At 38.4% G+C, this 19771-nt stretch overlaps 1 protein-coding gene across 23 annotated transcripts in view; it reads right to left on the bottom strand.

Moving 5' to 3' along the window:
- Window positions 1–235: 235 nt before the first annotated feature.
- The window catches only part of LMO7 (LIM domain 7), a 244027-nt gene continuing 224491 nt past the window's right edge, over window positions 236–19771 (bottom strand). For 11 of the 23 annotated variants that reach the window (XM_063595793.1, XM_024925260.5, XM_063595798.1 and 8 more), the window contains 11 exons: window positions 18812–18837; window positions 18427–18531; window positions 17722–17814; window positions 16942–17297; window positions 16009–16074; window positions 13548–13600; window positions 9619–9832; window positions 5526–5822; window positions 3546–3654; window positions 2307–2409; window positions 236–994 (listed from right to left, as the gene is read on the bottom strand). In XM_063595793.1, the coding sequence (XP_063451863.1) occupies window positions 972–994; window positions 2307–2409; window positions 3546–3654; window positions 5526–5822; window positions 9619–9832; window positions 13548–13600; window positions 16009–16074; window positions 16942–17297; window positions 17722–17814; window positions 18427–18531; window positions 18812–18837 (1445 nt within the window). In that variant the 3' untranslated portion in view covers window positions 236–971. Of the gene's footprint in view, window positions 2410–3545; window positions 3655–5525; window positions 5823–9618; window positions 9833–13547; window positions 13601–16008; window positions 16075–16941; window positions 17298–17721; window positions 17815–18426; window positions 18532–18811; window positions 18838–19771 lie in introns of all 23 variants that reach the window. The other 12 variants (XM_063595797.1, XM_063595799.1, XM_063595794.1 and 9 more) reach the window with 4 other exon arrangements.

Here is a 19771-nt window from a genome sequence, read left to right as displayed (position 1 = left end):
ACTTCCTTATTAAAATGTTTCAGTAAACACATCCAGACTGTGGCATAGTTTCGAAGGTATACACCATGTCAAAATTTGTCAACGTATACACTTTAAATATATGCAGTTTATTACATCAATTATACCTTAGTAAAGCTACTGGATAAAACATAACATCAAAAAAGGCCACATACTGAAATATGGCTAAAAGGCCTGAGGTCAGACACATACACCTAAGAAAAAGACGACCCACTCGTTAAATGCATCAGCAAGTTTATTTACAAATGCAATTGAACAGAAAGGCTCACCAGTTTCTGAAGAAGACTTCTAGTATACAAACCATGGTTATTTTTCATTAATGAAAATAAGCAGCTTTCTATTGGGAATTACTTAGCAACATTTCTGGTAAAGAAAATAGAGCTCCCTTCATCAAGCAAATAAATGGTACATTAACTGCATTTTAAAAAATCAGAATAATAGGTAGAAGGAAGGATACAGAAAGCACATTTGGGGATAGATTTTAATGAAATTTTCCATATGGTTCTGCATTAATTTAGAATACATTACAATAAACAGAGCAAATGTAATTATGTATTTATATTAACTATTTCAAATAATGTTTAAGAACCTTTTTTTAAAAAACAATAAAATACCCTCTTCAAAACACCACTAACTAGAAAGTCAAACTAGATCATTATCTGCCTCAAAAATATTCTTAGGTTCTTATTTTTTCCCTTGTGCTCTCAAGATGCTGAATTCAACAGGTAAATACTGCACTTTTCCCCACACACAATTACCTTATAAATAAACAACAAAAATACTGGTTCTACCAAGACTACAATGCTTCTATGTAATCTAAAGAGGCAAAAAAAAGTTATTCTTTTTTTTAAAAAAAAAAGCAAAAACGACATACAACACATATTTATAGATCTACACGAGCAGCAACCACCTCTTCTTCTATCTGCAACAGTGCTTTCGTATGGAGGCTTACATCACATGGCGGTTGGCCGTCCAGCTGATCGGGCAAGGAGAAAAGAAAGAAAAGTGCTTAGATTCAGAAACGTGAATATTGCCACCTGGGATACATAGCAGTCATCACTCAGAAAGTGGCCCAATGAGGTAGAAAGAGTAACCTGTCACTCACTCTTAGGATAAAGCTAGGCAAGTCTCAGTGTCTTGTCTCTGGAATTCTTTATTTGTAAAAATGGAGTAAAAATGAACTGCTCACAATAGAAATAAATTACACTCAACTCTCTATTATTTGTTTTGGAGGAGAGAAAAGGCATGGGCAATTTTACAATGGTGATTCCAGAAATCATTTCTATTTGACTTTGGAATTTGATGAGAGAGAGAAAAACACACACACATACACACACCCCCCACCAGTACATGCCCAGCCTTGACTTTCTCCAACCTCAGTGTCAGCATCCAGGAAAGGACTGGACAGCTGCAGCAGGAAGGCTCAGAACCCACCGACAGATAAAAGAGAGTTGACTGGGCTTAAACCATTTCCAAAGCACTCTTCACATAGGGGCCATATAAATACCTCAGAGTTCAAAAGCAAATGGTTTTGCTGATACCACTTGTAACACCCTTTCACAATAAGGAAGAAACACATGTTACCAGCATCAAGGTTTAAAATATAAAACAGCAGTAATACTTGTCTTGCTGTAGCTATACACAACACACAACCTAGTTATGCTAGCCTACCTTTTATAACACACAAACACATGCTTAGATGCAAAGTAGCATTTGAAGTTTTTTGAAAAACTCATTTTTTCCAAAAATGACACGGAAACACCATAGTTAATACTTTCCTTTTAAAATTATATATTGACATATATTAACATAAAGCATAAACTGACTTATTTTGTATTACATAGAACAATATTTTTTAAAGTTGGTCATATTCTAAATCACATAATCAAAGCCCATTGTTAAATAATAGAAGTTGATGAGGGACCAATCTTTAGTCAAGAAACAAATCCTACATAGAAGATTCATTTAAGTGTTTTGGTTTGTTTGTATTCTTGAGTCATTAAAGGTCTCTGCGGACTCTGGGCAGATGACACAAGACACCATCCTGACTTTTGGACACTGTTCCTCTCCATTCCTTGGCCCCACAACCCACTCCTGTGTAGCTGGAACCCTGAGCAGTGACCCATTCACTATACACACTCTTTGAAGGGAACACACTACAATTCTTGAAACCCGGAATCCTATGGCAGTGAACTTGGAGGGGAGCTCGCTGCAGGTTCAGGGAAATGCATGGGAACCCGTGGCCTCCTTAAAAGGCAAGAAATTTTCTCTCTGATTTGCTCTCTTACATTTGAATCTGAGATAGCAGTCGTTGCAGTACAGTTGGTGGTTTCTGATCCTGACTTCAGCTCCTGAGGAAGAGCCTCCGAGGTCACACTCACAGGCAACACACTGGGGAACAAAAAAAAAGAACATCCACAATCAGTCAGCTCAAGAAAGCTTGGGGCACTCCTGGGGGTGGGGGGGAAATGAGCAGAATGCTACTTCTAAGCTCTTAGATACATTTCAGCAAAGAAAAAAAAAGGCCGAAAGATGATTAGTAGATTCAAATCAAGCCCGCCAGATAAGACGTTAAAGAATTCATAAAGCCAATATTAAGAGCCAAGATGACCAGTCTAAATATACTCCCCAAAAATAGAAATAATTTGCTGATTGACTTTAGGAAATTTAGTTTTTATCCCCTCAGAGGAATGGCAGGTAAGGCCCCCCATGAAAGAAGTGGCCAGAGTGAATGAAGGCTGGGCCCTGGCACTCCACCCTGGGGTGGGCTGCTCCCAGTGTCCCTGCTGCACTAGCTTAGCAAGTGTTCCCACACAGCGCCTCACTTCAAGGCTGGATATTTCGATTCCATGTGCCCAAACTCTAATTATCTTGACTCATTCTGCTGTGCCTAGGAACAGCCCAAGCCAGCAATGGACAGGCTTAAACAAGCTGTGGTCTGCGGGCCTCCAGGATCAACAACCAGAATCTTTCTCTGGCCCAATGCAAGTTCAAGAATCAAACAGATATGTCTTTAGAGACAGAGATTACAAAACCAAACAATTACAGCCTTAGTTCCTTCTTATGTGTGAAAACCTATCAGGTATAAACAGGCTGTGCAATTATAAAAATAGCTACAATGGTAATGGTTTTCCTTACATGTTCTTCCTACTCAAAGCTAGGCTTTCAGACACTGTGATAACTGCATGTGTCCCTGCCCTTAACAACACTAGTAGGTTATTTGTAAATTATATTTCAAGTATGCCTCTGACAGCATCTTAGAGAAAGCAACTTATGTACTGTAAATGTATAGAATTCTAACAGATTAGAAATAGAAAATGCAAAATTTTTCCAGATTTAAGTTTTAAAACAAGGTTCAAGATTTGAGAACTAGGGAGGAGCAAGCAATTTGTGACTCAAATGCAGCACAGATTGACGAATACAGCACCTAGCTTGTTAGTGGCACATCTACACCCAGCGGCTCAAAGCAGCCATGCGCTCTCCAAGCAAAGCTTTGCAGGCCTGCAAGCTGTTTGTCTCAGTCTCACCTTAAAACAATGCAAATGATAACAAAGACCCAGGGACTCGATGATCATGGCGGCTCCTTTGCCCAGAATGTTATTGCAGTAGGAGCATATGCGCTTCCCACTGACTGACCTAGATGCAGAACAAGAATGGAATGGAGGCTTTCACCTGGGCAGCTCAAGATTCTTCTTTAAAAGTCACACTCTGCTATTAACATTGATAATAATTTAAGAAAAGCTCTATACATATATCTGTGGGAGAATAACTTTTACCAGCCAACTAAAGAGTGCCTTGATTATACTCTAACTTTGAACCATCTCCATGGCAGCTCTGAGACCCTTGACACCTATTCACATAAATGAGCAATTTCAGTGTAATTAGTCCATCCTGCAGTTTCTGATACTATCTTCCTTTGATCACATCTATACTCAGCAATAGTCGCCCCTCATCTCATCCACCTACATCTTCTTGCCAGTTAAACCAAAGCACACAATGCTGATCATGTCCTCCTACCCCCTCAGAGCACCAAAAGGGTGGCCCCAGCTTTCTTCAAGAGGCTTTGCAAGTCCTCTACGACCTATTTTTCTCAGACTTATTTTTCGCCCTCTTTCTTGATCACCCAGTTTTCTAGTTACAGAGAAATGTCAGTGCTTTCCTGACTGTGCCTCTGACTTACAGGATTGTCTCTGCAGGGAAGGAAATGAAAAGTACCTAACAGCTGCCATGGAGAGAGGGAAGGAGGATTTCTACTCTACTTTTGTATACAGGTCTTTTCTCCTCTCCCGGTTGGTGAGGCGGTACCCGTTCTTCCACATCTCTGCACCCCCACAGCATGAGCACGGCGCTTAAGAGGACCACCTCCTAGATCAGGACCTTCTTAGGTCAGAAAAGCCCTCAGCCCCTCCCTCTGCTCTCCCAGAGTGGGTCTCTCCGTCAGTAAATGGGTCCCCCCTCCTCTGTCTTCCTGTCATCCCATAGACTGCACCTCCCCACCGTACCCAAATTTACCCTAAATCTTCACCTCTGTTCTCTCAATTCAAACTCATTGATACACACTTTATATCCTAGTACACGTAAAATTATTTTGGATTTATATAAAACATGTTTTCTTATGAAAGTCTCTTATCTGATGGCTTTAAAAAGTCTTAACATTAATCAATGTGTTTCTACTTTGAAGTATTCCATTTGTGATGGAAAGGAGTACATGCCAACAGCACTTTCTTGGGGTGAGGAGAGCAGCACTGCCCCATATACTTACATGAGGCATGAAAGATCTGTGGAGAAGCTACCCAGACCTAAAAACCCAAGCAGGGCTGATATCTGAGCTTCACTCCACATAAAAACATAACACCCTATCATAACATATACACTTCCCACACCATATTCCCCACCGAATCCAGCTGATGTAGCCTCAACAAAATGTGGGCAAACAGAACGCCCAAGCAATTATTTTCGCAATCAAAAACCCCCAAAGCAAGATCTATCCGACTTCGCATTTCTTTAATCCAGCTAGTCAGAAGTCCCCCAGACGATGGAGCATGCCCGGAAAAGCATTGTAACGCTCTTCTTTTACACTCAGTTCCTGTGAGTTTGTATGACACTGTCATGAAAATAGTCAGCTATTTGACAATACTGATTTCACTCAGAAATTTGAGAAGCATTCGTGAGCTGCTATATGTTTTCATGATTCCACACTGAGAAGTATTCTGGTATGTCTTAACATCCAAGACACTGACCACAAACACAGGCAAATGAGACGGTGGCAACAAGTAGACACCTTCAAAGTCTCCAGTGGCTTCACAAGACATCTAGAAATGCTATTAGAGTTGCATGGAATGGTATTAAGCAAGCCTTCATTGATTTCATACTAGAATACCAAATTTGACACATTCAAAAGGGCTTCTTTTTCTTCTTCATTGGAAAACTTGGACAGGATTTGGGGGATATTTTAATGAAAAAATACCCAAGACTAAGAGAAGAAAGAGAAACAGCAAGGGCCTCACCTGTTACGCAGCTGAGAGCCTGACTGTGAAGCTGAAGGGGAATGGCTTCTCGGGGTGGGGGACTGTGTGGTGGCCACACCTGTGGTGGAAGTCTTCACGGAGCCAGCTGAAGGCGGGGGCACGCTGGAGGAGGGGTTCCGCATGTAGGCACGGTTTGATGTGGACACCAGCTGAGGTGGTGGGCGACTAAAGTCTTGCACGGAGGAAGAAGCATAGAATCCTGTGGGCTGATTGAGCCAAGGAGGCTGTCTCCAAGAATTGGATCGGGGGGAGTCCAGGTTATCTAAAGATTCGCCTCTGAAACACAAAAAAGACTCATCAAAATAATGTGACATGTTCAACTAGAAATCTATTTAATTCATCATTCCATTCATTAAAAATCCATTTTTATATTTTATATGTGGATATTAATCTAAGTATTCTAGTTACATATACAGATGTTCCTTGATGTATGATGATGGGGTTATGTCTCAATAAACCCATCATAAGTTGAAAATACTGTAAGTCAAAAATACTTTTACTTCACCTAAACTACCATACATTGTAACTAAGCCTAATCCACCTCAATCATGCTCAGAACACTTACCTTAGCCTACAGCTGGGCAAAATCAAGCAACACAAAGCCTATTTTACAACAAAGTGTCAAGTATACAATTTACTGAATACCGTACTGGAAGTCAACAACAGACTGGTCATACAGGTACTCAAAGTACAGTTTCCACAAAGGCTTATCACTTTCACATCACTGTAAAGTCAAAAATCTTAAGTCGAACCACTGAAAGTTGAGAACCACCTGTAAAATTACCTTTAACAAGTAAAGTTGATCTTCCTCATCAGTGGCATCATGTTTCATAGTCAATCAACCTTCTTTTTTTTAATCTGTTTTCTTTCCAACTTTTATTTTAGGTTTAGGGGATACACGTGCAGGTTTGTTACATGGGTCAAGTGAATGTCATGGTGGTTTGGTGTACAGATTATTTCATCACCCAGGTAATATGTGGACTGCCAGAGAGGTAGTTTTTCGATCCTCAACCTCCCACATTCCACCCTCAAGTTGGCCATGGGTGTCTACTGTTTCCTTCGTTGTATCCATATGTACTCAATGTTTAGCTCCCGCTTACAAGTGAGAACACCTTCGTTTATTTTTATTTTTATTTACTCGGTGCTTAGGTAAAACAATAAATACCAACCACAGAAGAAATACACTAAGAAAAATATTTTTAAAATAAGAGCTAATACTCTACTAAGTCTAAGAAGATTGATACTTATCCTTTAAATCTTCAACAGTTTAGACATAGCAAATATAAAGCCTTCTAAAAATTCAAAGAAATACATCTTAAGAGCTTAAATATCACAAGCATTAGGTTAGATACCTTCACAAAAATATTAAACTTATTGAATCTTCATAACACTAAGATTTTTTTTTTAATCTCACAGAAGTGAGTGTGTCATAGGAAAAGTCAGTCGATGGTGGCACTGGCTTTCAAACCCAAGTCCTCTAAAACAACCCAGACCATGCCTCCTGTGAAGGTCTCATTTATGTAGCACCTGAATCCCTAAATTTAGCAACTGTTTAATGTCCACATTATAAAAGCATTTATCAGCCACTTCCCTTAAAGTACATATTCTTTTAAAATCAGATTTAGCTCCCAAATAGATTTAAATACAACTTTTGCAAAATCTCTCTTAAAATTCGTGTACTAACATTAGTACTACCTACAAAAATGAACTCAAAATTATGAGAATTCATCTACCTAGTCACATTTATTTTTATTGCTTTCAAAACTTTATCTTATCCCAAGCTTGAAATTTTTCTTTTAAATTTTAACATTATAAAAGTGATACATTATCGTAAGGAGAAAGACTGAAGCTGCCTAGAAAGACATCTGAGGGAGAAGAAAAGTCCTTCCTGTCTCACGACTCACCTGCCCTAACCCGCAGAGGTATCCACCATTACTTGTGTGTCCTTCCAGACCTTTTCTCACATATGCAAGCACATATTTACACATACATACAAATTTACATACGTAAGTATAGATGTGTCTATATACATATGCAATGTGTTTGTGTTTAACAGTCTTAAACAAATGGATTATTCCACAACACAGTTTTCAATAACTTCTTTTCCATTTAATATGTATTATCTTAGAACTATCGTCATTCTGCTCATATGATAGACTGTACTTCAGTGGCCTCCAGTGAACCATGCCTTTTGGTATCCACGCCCTTGTGTAGTCCCCTCCCACTGACTCTGGGGTGAGTCACATGACTAATTTGGCCAATGGGGCATCAGCAAACATGATGCATATGGCAGCTTGATAAGCACTTGCTTATTAGGCATTGCCTTGGTGCGAGATTTTCCTCTTTGAATCCAGGTCCCATGACATGGGGTAGCCCAAAAAACTATGTGGAGAGGCCCATATGCAGAACACAGGCCCCTCAACTAGTAGCTCTGGCCAAGCTCTCGGTGAAGCCTCTACAGCTACAGGGGACAGCAAATTACAGCCTACTGCCAAGATAGACACAGCTCACGAACTGAGACTTTTTTCACATTTTCAAAGAGTCTTAAAAAAAAAAAAAGAATGTGTGACAGAAACCTATGTGGCCTGTAAACCCTAAATTATTTACTCTCTAGTCCTTATACATAAAAGCTTACTAATCCCTACTGTAAATGATTATAGCTGCTCAAGTGTCCCAGCCAACATCATGCAAATAACTGCCCAGTCAATCTTCAGGACTGTGAGAGATTGTGAGTTACTGTCTTAACTCACTAAATTTGGAGGTGGCATATTATGTAGCAACACTTTTCTTTCATTCTTCAATAGTCATATAGTGTTCTGTCTGATCAGTATGCCACTGTTTATTGAATAACTACTGAGTATCTCCTTACTAGCAGACATTGTGATTTTTTCTTTTGCCATTAATGAATAATGTGTAAGTGTACATCCTTGAGTGTACCTTTGCATATTTATCCAAATATATCCAGAAGATAGAGTGCTAGAAACTACATCGCTCAGAGGGTCAGATATATAAACTTTTGCTTAATACATACTGAAAAATTGTCCAACCAAGTGGAAAGAAGAATTCCTATTTCCATATACAATTGTCAATATTAAATTTAATCAATTTTAACTCTTTACAAATCCAGTGAGCAAAAGAGATACATTACTGTTTTAGGACTAGTATTGATGTTTTATGTTTATTGGCTTTGTGTTTCTTTTTCCCACGAACTATCTGTTCATATCCCTTTGTCTTTTTTTTTTTTTATACAGAGTCTCTTGCTCCGTCATCCAGGCTGGAGTGCAATGGCAAGATCTCAGCTCACTGCAACCTCTGCCTCACGGGTTCCAGTGATTCTCCTGCCTCAGCCTCCTGGGTAGCTGGGATTACAGGCACACATCTATTTTTTATAGAGTTGGTAAGGATAATTTTCTGATTTTTACAAAGTTATTAATATATTGACATAATTAGCTCTTTCTCTGTGATACGTTACAAATATATTCCCCAGTCTGTCAGATAAGAAAATACTGAATCAGAGTAGCTGCATTCATTTACCCAAGATACATCTTTTAAAATGTTCCTGCACTCATTTCCAATTAATATCTATACCTTTATCTCCTTAAAGTTATAAAAATTAGGTTTATCACTTTGTGAATCCAATTATCAAGATTCCAATCTAATCATTATCTCATTAGAAATATAAAAATATGAAACTTCTATTTGTTGAAGTTCAGCAGCCAAGAAAGTTCTAAGAGCAGTGTGCATTATTTAAGCATCTGAACCTCACTTCAGAATGCCCCATCCAGATTTGCAATCTATTAACCATGTGATTTTGTCAGCGTCTTGCCTGCTTGAGCCAAAGTTCCCTCATAGTAAAAAAAAAGAAAAAAAAAAAAAACAGCCAGAATTATTATCCCTACCTCAATATGTTTTCCTCAGATTAGATGAGGTCATGTAAACTGACACATAATAGTGCCCAGAGCGTTCGCTCTATGTTCCTTTCATCTCTTCTGTCCAAAGCACCAGGATGTCTACAAATTAAATATCTGCCTCACAGTAAAGACAAGAAACCAATTCCTAAGATGTCTCGCACCTTCTCATGATCCCAGGAAGACTAACAGGCTCTTTGTTGACACTGGCACTGCGCTGTCGGATCCAGCTGTTGTCATTGTGAAGGGGTGTTCTCTTCCTCATTTCCTGAAGGATTTGTTGCCTCTCCAATTCTGCTCCTGATGGTACTTGTTCTTTCTTGGATCTCCTCTGTGAAGAGGTCGTGTTCCCAATTTGGTCTAAATATTTATTGTTTCCTAAATTAAAAACAAATCAAAAGCTTTGGGATTAGTACCTTTTAAAAGTGACAGTGATGATTGACATCACTAGTGATCAGGGAAATGCAAATCAAAACCATAATGTGATGCCACCTTACTCCTGCAAGAATGGCCATAATCAACAACTCAAAAAATAATAGACGTTGGTGTGAATGCAGGGAAAAGGGAACACTCCTACGCTGCTGGTGGGAATGTAAACTAGTACAACCACTATGGAAATCAGTGTGTAGCTTCCTGAAAGAACTATAAGTAGGTCTACCATTTGATCCAGCAATCCCACTACTGGGTATCCACCCAGGAGGAAAAGATGTCATTATATGAAAAAGATACTTGCTCACCCATGTTTATAGCAGCACAATTTGCAAGGCAAAAATGTGGAACCAACCCAAATGCCCATCAATCAATGAATGGATAGAGAACATGATATATATATACTGGGTATCCACCCAGGAGGAAAAGATGCCATTATATGAAAAAGATATTTGCTCACTCATGTTTATAGCAGCACAATTCGCAATGCAAAAATGTGGAACCAACCCAAATGATCATCAATCAATGAGTGGATAAAGAGAATGTGAGATAGATAGATAGATAGATAGATAGATAGATAGATAGATAGATAATCGCATGGAATACTACTCAGCCATAAAAAGGAATGAATTAATGGCATTTGCAGCAACCTGGATGAGATTGGAGACAATTATTCTAAGTGAAGTAACTCAGGAATGGAAAACCAAACATCGTATATTCTCACTTGTAAGTGGGAACTAGGCTATGAGGATGCAAAAGCATAAAAATGACACAATGGACTTTGTGGACTCCGCAGGAAAGGGTGGGAAGGGGGTGAGGGACAAAAGACTACAAATTCAGCTCAGTGTATACTTCTCAAGAGATGGGTGCACCAAAATCTCACAAATCACCACTAAAGAACTTACTCATGTAACCAAATACCACCTGTTCCCCAAAAACCTATGGAAATAAAAAAATTTAAAAATAAAAAATACAAATACAAAATGACAGAGGAGAGATGGAGTTGATGTAACAAATAAATAAAGTGTATTTGAAATTGCAGCCTCAATAAATAAATAAATAAATAAATAGTGACTGGATAAATCGCCCATGGCAGTACAGCTTAAAATATGGCATTGTGCACGTGTGCTAACATTATCAATTCTCAGTGAGGGTGCTGCATGAGAACATAAAGTAACTGTCTCCTACTCCAGAAAGTCCAGTTCCACAGCCAGAGCCACACCACAGAACACACTTGGGAAAATGAAAAAGGCTGCCCAAAAAGGCAACAATCAATACTGGTTTCAGTATTACTCAGTTACAAAGTGCTCATCTAGACATAGTTTTTCTTCCACTCTTCCTTTCCTAAATTAAATCAATCAAGAACATGCTCAAATGCTTGCTGTAACAACTCTAAAAGGAAACAGGGAGTTTTCTTCTCTCAAAAAATATATACTCCCCCTGGGGAGAGAGGACATAAACGCACATATCTCTGGCTGACATGACCCAAGTGTGCATGGTATAAGTGACAACCAAAATTGTAAGAGTAAGAGCACATTCAATCATGGAAATGGCTTTTGTGAACAGGAAAAATATTCAAGCAATCCAAATAATCATCCATAAATGTTACTAGACTTGCTTCTACTCTAAGAAACTGACAGAACTATAATTTGAATGTTGAATTTATTCATGACAATTAAGTCAGGTTTTATCGTGAGGACTCTGTCTCTTGGATTTGGCGATTAGTTTCTGATTGGGGTAAAACACCCACAACTTTGACGTATCATTCCCACCTTAATCTGGATTAGGAAATTGCATCTAAGGATTTATTTTCTTTCTCTACATTTATTGCTACTGCCATTCTTTCAAAATTTATTGTTTGTCTATGCCTTGGTTCATCTTCCACTAAGCAATGAGCAAGACCAAAGGTTTCTTATACAACTAAACTTACATTTGTGTACATACAAAGCTTATCAATTTGGTCAGACTTTAAAGAAATGTTGCCTTTTTTTTTTTTTTTTTTTTTTTTTTGAGACAGAGTCTGCTCTGTCACCCAGGCTGGAGTGCAGTGGAGCGATCTCGGCTCACTGCAACCTCTGCCTCCCGGGTTCAAGCAATTCTCCTGCCTCATCCTCCTGAGTAGCTGGGATTACAGGCACATGCCACCACACCTGGCTAATTTTTGTATTTTTGGTAGAGATGGGGTTTCACCATGTTGGTCAGGCTGGTTGGATTACAGGCGTGAGCCACCGCGCCTGGCCTCTTTTTAAAGTGTCATTTTGGTATAACCAAGTTTTTAAATCAAATATTTAATAACTTCCACTGCCTGCTATCCAAGAGCTTGCAATGAGTTAAAAAAGGGGGGAAAACATATATACAAAATAATCCGATTAATGACACAAGCCACAAGTATTAACAAGATTATTCCGGAGATTCACAGTTGCAGTTACTGACAGGTCTTGTGTTTATGTTCAGGAGAGATAATATAATCGCTGCAGGTTAAAAATATTTCATGGAATACTGAAGTACTTAAAACTATAATTTTAATGGTGGCTAAAGGCAAGTTCAGGGGAGAAGAAATGGAAAATACAAATAGGGAAAGGTAAGACCAGAGGAACCAGATCAGAAAAGTACGTGATAAATTGGGAACTGAGAAAGATAATAATGTGGTTATAGTTACGGACCCATTAACAGAAAAATAGCAAGATCAGCTGGAAAGTTAAACTAGAACCAGATAACAAAGGTCCTAACTGCTCAAAGAAAGGGATAATCATAGAACTGTGAATCCCAATAAAAACTGTAAGTTCTATAAGCTTTAACGAGAGGTTAAACTAGCTGCCACCAGACTATCTGGCCTGTAGATAGGTTGTTTTGCTCACAGGGCATTTTAGTTTTTTAAAAAAATCTCTTGTCAGCACATGAAAGATAACACATGAAAACAGATTTTTTTTTTTTTTTTTAACTTTTCTGTTACAACAGGAAGAGTAGGCAGAGGGTTGCCTTCTCCAGCATGGCAATGATAGGCTGGAGCTGGGCAGTGGCTATCCAACATGATGGGCATGTTGACCTCAGCCCTACCTGGACCTTCATTCATTCATGTAAATGACCAGCCACCTGCTTATGCAAATCCTGATATGCAAACCCTGCTTAAAATGGTAATTACCGCTTAGGGTTTTTTTTCATAGTTACATAATTTCTGCTATATGCATTCTTCAGAAACATATTTTATACTAACAATGTCAAGTCCAAATTGTTTCTGCACAATTACTGAAGTCATAATTTTTGATTTTTTGACATTTTGGCATTTACATGTATAATTTGAATTAGTATGCAATTTTTAAGTCCTCCAGTATTTCGTAGAAATCTTTTCTGTACTATTTCTTCAGCTGCAAGATAAAATCTACTATACATAGCTGCATCAGCATCGCTTTGCAAAATTCCCACATATTTCATTAGCAATTTAAAAACCATTTTAATCTCCCAGTATTTTTCAATATAAAATAAAGCCAAAAGTAAACACGAGATAGTTGTTTTGCTGTTTTTATATACAGAGGTTAAAATACTAAGTATTTTAATTAAGTAATCTTAATGAATCTGAAATATCTTGACCTTAAAAATACTTCTCATAACATGATACCACAAATAAGCAACTCTGAAGGAGTTTGGGGGAAAATATCGCATTTACCATTTTTATTTGTGGAGTAATCATCCAGTTCAGTAGTAGATCTGGATTTATTCCTAAAACACAGAACACAATATATTAAATATGTCTCATTAATAACCTCCTTTATATTTATGAAGTAAAAACACCAAAGAGATTGCTTTTTAAAGCAGTTGATTTATTTTGTGTGTCTGCTGAGAGCAATTATGTTTAAACCAAGAAATTTTTCATCTTTCACAAACTCACAGAAAACCTTGATATCCTTAAAAAAGAGAAGAGTGAAATGCTGGAAATAGATACAAACACGTGACAGTACTTCTCCAGTTTGTATGATGATGAAGACTATAATTTATTGATCAATTGTTGTCGATGTTCACCCTGGTCCAGATCTCAGTCCTACCAGGCCTACAAACCATCTGCCATCAGATCACCTACAGTCAGACTGTCCCACTTCCCCCACACTCCCCAGGGTTATCATGTCAACTTCTTGGGCATTAGGGTGCCACTGACTACTGTGGAACATTAATTTACCAAATGCCATCTTAGTGTTCCAAAGAGGTACTAAAGCATACAGCACAGTCAACTTCTGGAAACACCTTAAGTTTGTACCAATAAAATTTAGGTGTATAAATCAACACATGCTAATCTCATTCCCATTCTGCTAGACACACTGAACTTTGAAAATAATAGTAGTGGCTGGGCTTGGTGGCTCACTCCTGTAATCCCAGCACTTTGGGAGGCTGAGGCGGGAGGATCACTTGAGGTCAGGAGTTTGAAGCCAGCCTGGCTAACATGGTGAAACCCCGTCTCTACAAAAATACAAAAACAAGCTAGACGTGGTGGCATGCGCCCGTAGTCTCAGTTACTTGGGAGACTGAAGTGGGAGAATCACTTGAACCCAGGAGGTGGAGGTTGCAGTGAGCTGAGATCACCCCACTGCACTCCAGCCTGGGCGACAGAGCAAGACTATGTCTCAAAAAAAAAAAGAAAAAAACAAAAGAAAAAGAAAATAATAGTAGTAATGACAATATATAATATACATTATAATATGTAATATTATACTTATGTACATATATGTATATATTACATATGTGTAAATCCAATAATTTATAATACATAATGTATCATAAGTGGTAGACAGCTGCACTTGTGAATAATTTCACTTGTATCTACATAGAAGAAAACACTTATTACCAGATGTCTAGCCACACTCCTTGATGCCTCTAGGGCATGCTTTATCTGGACTGCCTGCAGGTATTCATATTTTCCAGGCTTCCTTAAGTTTCCTTTCTCTGCATTTTAATTATTTTCCCCAAGGTCATGAGCTATATAAATAAAGCTTTTGTAAATATGTAAGTAAATCCATAACTTTTAAAAGGAGATAAACATTTTAATGATTTACAGTTACCCAGAAAGATTATAAACAAGGTCATCTATCACTAGATTTTTCTTTAGCTTATTGTCAGCCCATTACTACCTGCTTGTCCCTTTCCTTTTCCCCTTTTATTCTGAGCCCTATTCAGTCATCCCAGCTGCTTGTAGATACAAGTCTTTCCTCATATCTAATGAGTAAGACAAAAGGAGAAATTTCAGCTCTGAAAACACAAGGTAATGGCCCTACCCTCAATATTTGTTTGACAGACTGTTTAGAAGTCCTTAGTGATTTCAAAACTGCAAAGCATTTTAAAAATTGCTTTAAAACATTAAAACAATGTTTTAGGAAATTTTAAGATACATGTAACTTTCCAGATATCTGAAATTTTATCTTTATTCCCCAAAACTGACCAGTAGTTCTAACCAAACTGCCTCAGAGAAATGTCACCATTCCCATTTCAGATGTCCATACATAACCCTTTGCGGAGTAATGTGAAGCCATTATTCATAACCTTCTTAAAATGAAGATTACGTTGGATTACAGAAAATTGACACAGTTCTTTCCCGGCCATGTCCATTCCCCTTGCAATGTGATTCCTACCATAAAGAGGCAGTGTTCTTCTCTTCTCCATGACCTGTGACTGTGACTTTAGACAACTTAAACCTCAAGATGCCTTGCAGATTTCCTCTCTTTAATTCTCTTTCCCCTGCCTCACCACCACGTATACATAAGACCTTCCTGGCTCAGCGGATATCAAAAGGCACATGACCCAGTTGTTCTCACGGCCCCAGCTGACAGCCAGCCAACCCCCAAAAGCAGAGCTGCCTAGTTAATAGGTAGCAGATATATGAGCAAGCCCAGTCAACTAAAAGGCTGCCCAAGGGAGATCAGCCTAACATGCTGACCATAAAATCATAAGCTAATTCATTAAGTTCACGAATAGTTGTTACACAGCAAAAGCTAACTGATACAAAGATCAACCAGCAATTCATCTTTATACCCCACAAATGACAAAGGGCTAAAGTAGTTCTACAAATCATCGATGCAAGCTCTGGAATATTATCTGAAGCCATTATCATCAATTAAATTACAATAACATGCTCTACATACCTGTCACCAGGAAGAAAACCTGAAGATGCTTCTTCTGTCTTTGGTATATCATAGGAATCAACAGGCCTAAAAGATAGAAAAAGATTTTGTTGTTAAAATATTAGACTTTAAGCCCTTCCCTGAGTTTAAGAAAAGGGTATCAAAATAATGTCATTCTAGCCTCTTTATGCAAATGGTCTTTGGGTTAAAAACTAAACATACAAAGGTATTTCAATGAATAACCACAGAAAATAGACCCACTATTGCCAACAGACATTTGCAAGCCATTCATTCTACAAATACATACTGAGTCCCCACCATATTCCAGTACCACTCTAAGAATGGGCTATAGAAGTACACAAAACAAACTTACTGACTTTATAGCACTTACATCTTACTGCAGCAGGCAGGCTAACAGATAAACAAATAAATGCATAATATAAAGTAAGAGTATACAGAGAGAAAGAGTGAGAAGGGGCCTGTATTTTAAATCAGGTATTCTAGAAAAGTCTAAGGAGGTGATGTTTGAGCAGAAACTAGAAGAAAATGAGAACACAAGACACACAAACATTTGATGACTTCTCCAAGCAGATGGACTAGAAAATACAAAAGTCCTTGGGTATTTTCAAGGAAGAAACAGGAGGCCAATGGGGCTGGAACAGAGTGAGTAAGGGGAAGAGTAGAGGTACTACAAGGTAATGTAGCTCATGGCAGCCTTCTAGGCCTTGGCAAGGATGCTGGATGGGGTTCTGCTGTGACAGGAAGTGACTTGGAGTGTTATGGGTGGTGAAGCAAGATGACATGGCAGGGTTTATGATTTAAAGGTTCTCTTTGGTGGCTTGTATTCACTTGTGTGGAGAATGGGTGGTAGGAAACAGGAAGAGCAAGCGGGTGCCTTTGAAGTGGGGAATGGATACAGCTAAGCCTTTGTACCCTCTGGCTGTGGGGACAGACCTCCTGTACTGGTATATTCTGACTGATGTTTCCCGCTCTATCTCTGCCTGGCGCTTCTGCTCCTCCGCAGGATGCTTCTGCTCCTCAGCCTCAGCCTGAAGCCGCTTCTGCTCTTGCTCTTCCTGAAGCTGTTGCTCCCATTTCCTCTCTCTCTGAATAACAAGCTGATCCTGCGGCTTCTTTCCTTGGTCCTCATGAACAACTTCCTCTTGTGGCTGTCTCCTCTCCTCTTCTCCTGCTCGGGTTCCTTCCCTGTCTGAAGACTTGGACCCTTCACTCCAGGTAGCTTCCCAGGTGGCAAGAGAGGGCTCCCGTGTGGTCAGAGACATGCTGTTTGAGCTTAGGACCATCAGTTCCTAGGTGACCAGTGAAAAAAGAAATCCATCTAAATCTGTTTATTTCTGTAATTTCATATAGACACATATATATTCAGTTTTAGATGCTACTAACTATAGTTGGCCCAGGACTCCACTCAAAAAACACGTTAAGAGTTTTACCACTAAAAAACTACACATGAGTGACTGAGATGTAACTCAGAAAAGGAAGATGCACTGAAGTTCTATTAACATAATTTGTTAATGATGTACTATAAAAACTAGGAGAAAGGCTGCAACATCCAAGCAAAATTCTAACAAATCAGAGCTCATTGTATTTTTCAAAGAGCTACACAGGTGAACATATGGTCAAAGGTGGAGAAAAATGAAGTGTCTCCTGCTTCTCAGCTAATCTCACCAACAAGGTAAAGAGAAGAAAAACTAAACAGGCATGTTCTAACACTACCTCATCCAAGTACTTGGAATTCTCTCTCTCTGCCTCCTGTTTGGCCCTTTGCCACTCTTCCCTCAGTTTCTCCTGCTCACGTTGATATTTTTCCTATAAGAAAATATGACATATATTAACCCAATAGATTAACTCTTCACGTTAGGAATCTTCTTTATTAACACTTTTATGATCTCTAAACCTTCAACCTCAAACCTTTAAAGACCATGATTTATTTTCATAAGCCAATCAGATTTTAGTCCCTATAGTAGAAAAGAGCATATATTGAATTAAAAATGCAGACACTGCGGTAAAAAGGTAGACACTGAGAATTAAACCCCCATCCACCCTTTACCATGGCTGTAATTCATTAAAGCCTCTAGCAAACTGTAAGTGGGGCTGAATTACTCTGCAATGGACCCAGCAAACAGTTTATGGGAACCAAGTCATCACAAAGTCTGTGCACTTCACACCCCCTAAGTGAGTGCCCTTCATACTCTACAAAAACACACATGGGGGTTAATAAATAATGATTTTTAAAGGATGACTCTGGAAATCTTCAAAATGGAAAAGTAATTGTTTTATGGAAAATGTACTGTGTGCAAAAATATTTGTTAGTTGTGAGATTGTTGCGTTTAAAATTAGTTTCTCAATACTGGTTGACAGACTGGAGAAAAGCCGTGAAATCCAACCTAGTTTCTACCCGTCCATGTGAGCCAGAGCTACCTGCAGTAGGCGGTCCTGCTCCTTCTGCCACCTCTCCTGCCGCTTCCGCTCCTCCTCTTGATCCCACACCCAGCGACTCGGGGCACTGATGGTTGGAACTGGAAGCTAACCAGTTATCAGAGAAGAGATGCAAATAGAGAACAACATAACTTCATTAAGTCATCTGCTGAACCACTTTTGCACACATAAATTATTCATATCACAGTTTGCTTAAACTGTACCAAGGGAGAGCTGGCTTTGAATTTTAAAATAAGTTTTTCAACTTGGAAGGATAACTCTCTGATAAATTCTTATGCAACCTAAAATCATGGTAAGCATGCTACGGTGTACTAATTCAGTCCCACCAAGTTCACCTTATTCCAAATGACAAATGAATGCTACTTACATCAGGAACCACCGAATCAGAGCTTCCTGTGTTGCAGCACATGGGCAAGGAAGAAAAATATACAATATAAGTCTTCATTTCTATGAAATAATTCCTTTCAGAAACTTCTATCATTAGCTGTCTCTATGCCAGTATACTAAGTGACAATGTTTTTTTAAACAATAGTCAGTAAATCCTTTTTTCTCCAGGTGTAACAGTTCCATCTGTTACTCATCTTTCAAATTCAAAGTTAGTAAAAGGAAGATACAGATGCCAAAATAAACCCTAGCTCTAGGTATTAGAGTAGGATCAATGGATATTTCTGAAGAAGCTTCAGGGTTCTTTTATTAATAAACTGGGCAGCATCTCATAGTTTGGCCTAACAGGAAAAAAAAAAAAAAGAATTTCAAATGTTACAACATCTACCAAATCCCAGTTTTTTACTTGCCACTACTCACAACATGACAGCTGCAAGTCACATTTTTCAAGCCTTCTTACTAATGAGCCACTTTCGTAAGCAAGTCACCACAACAAACATGTTCAAGAAACAATTTCCTTTTTCTACTCCTATTGCTTGAAACACACGTATTCAAACTTCATATGTAAACTTATGGGTGCAGTCTTATTCTTTTTATTCTTAGGGGACCTACGTAAGTACCTTTACATAGAACAATGATTATTTAAAAAGTAAAACTTCAGAAAATACACTATCATACAGTACTTTTAAATGTTCTTGAAACCTCAGCTGTCAAATAAATTCTTCACATACAATTTTTTAAATAAAATTGCTTTGAGACCTAGAAAAATACTCTTCCCTAGAATAGCCTGTTGAAGAAAAATGGGAGAAAATTAGAACAGAGAAGGAAGAGAAATTGCTTAATTTTAGCCAGTGTTAGGAAGGAGTATCATACTGTTTCAATTAAATAGCCATAGAAAAACAGGAATTTTATTTTAAAATATAAATCAAAAACACTAAGGATA

Source organism: Pan paniscus, chromosome 14, assembly GCF_029289425.2.
Source record: "Pan paniscus chromosome 14, NHGRI_mPanPan1-v2.0_pri, whole genome shotgun sequence".
Classification (NCBI taxonomy): domain Eukaryota; kingdom Metazoa; phylum Chordata; class Mammalia; order Primates; family Hominidae; genus Pan; species Pan paniscus.
Note: the sequence above shows the minus strand (reverse complement) of the source record. Positions and strands in the feature narration are given on the sequence as shown.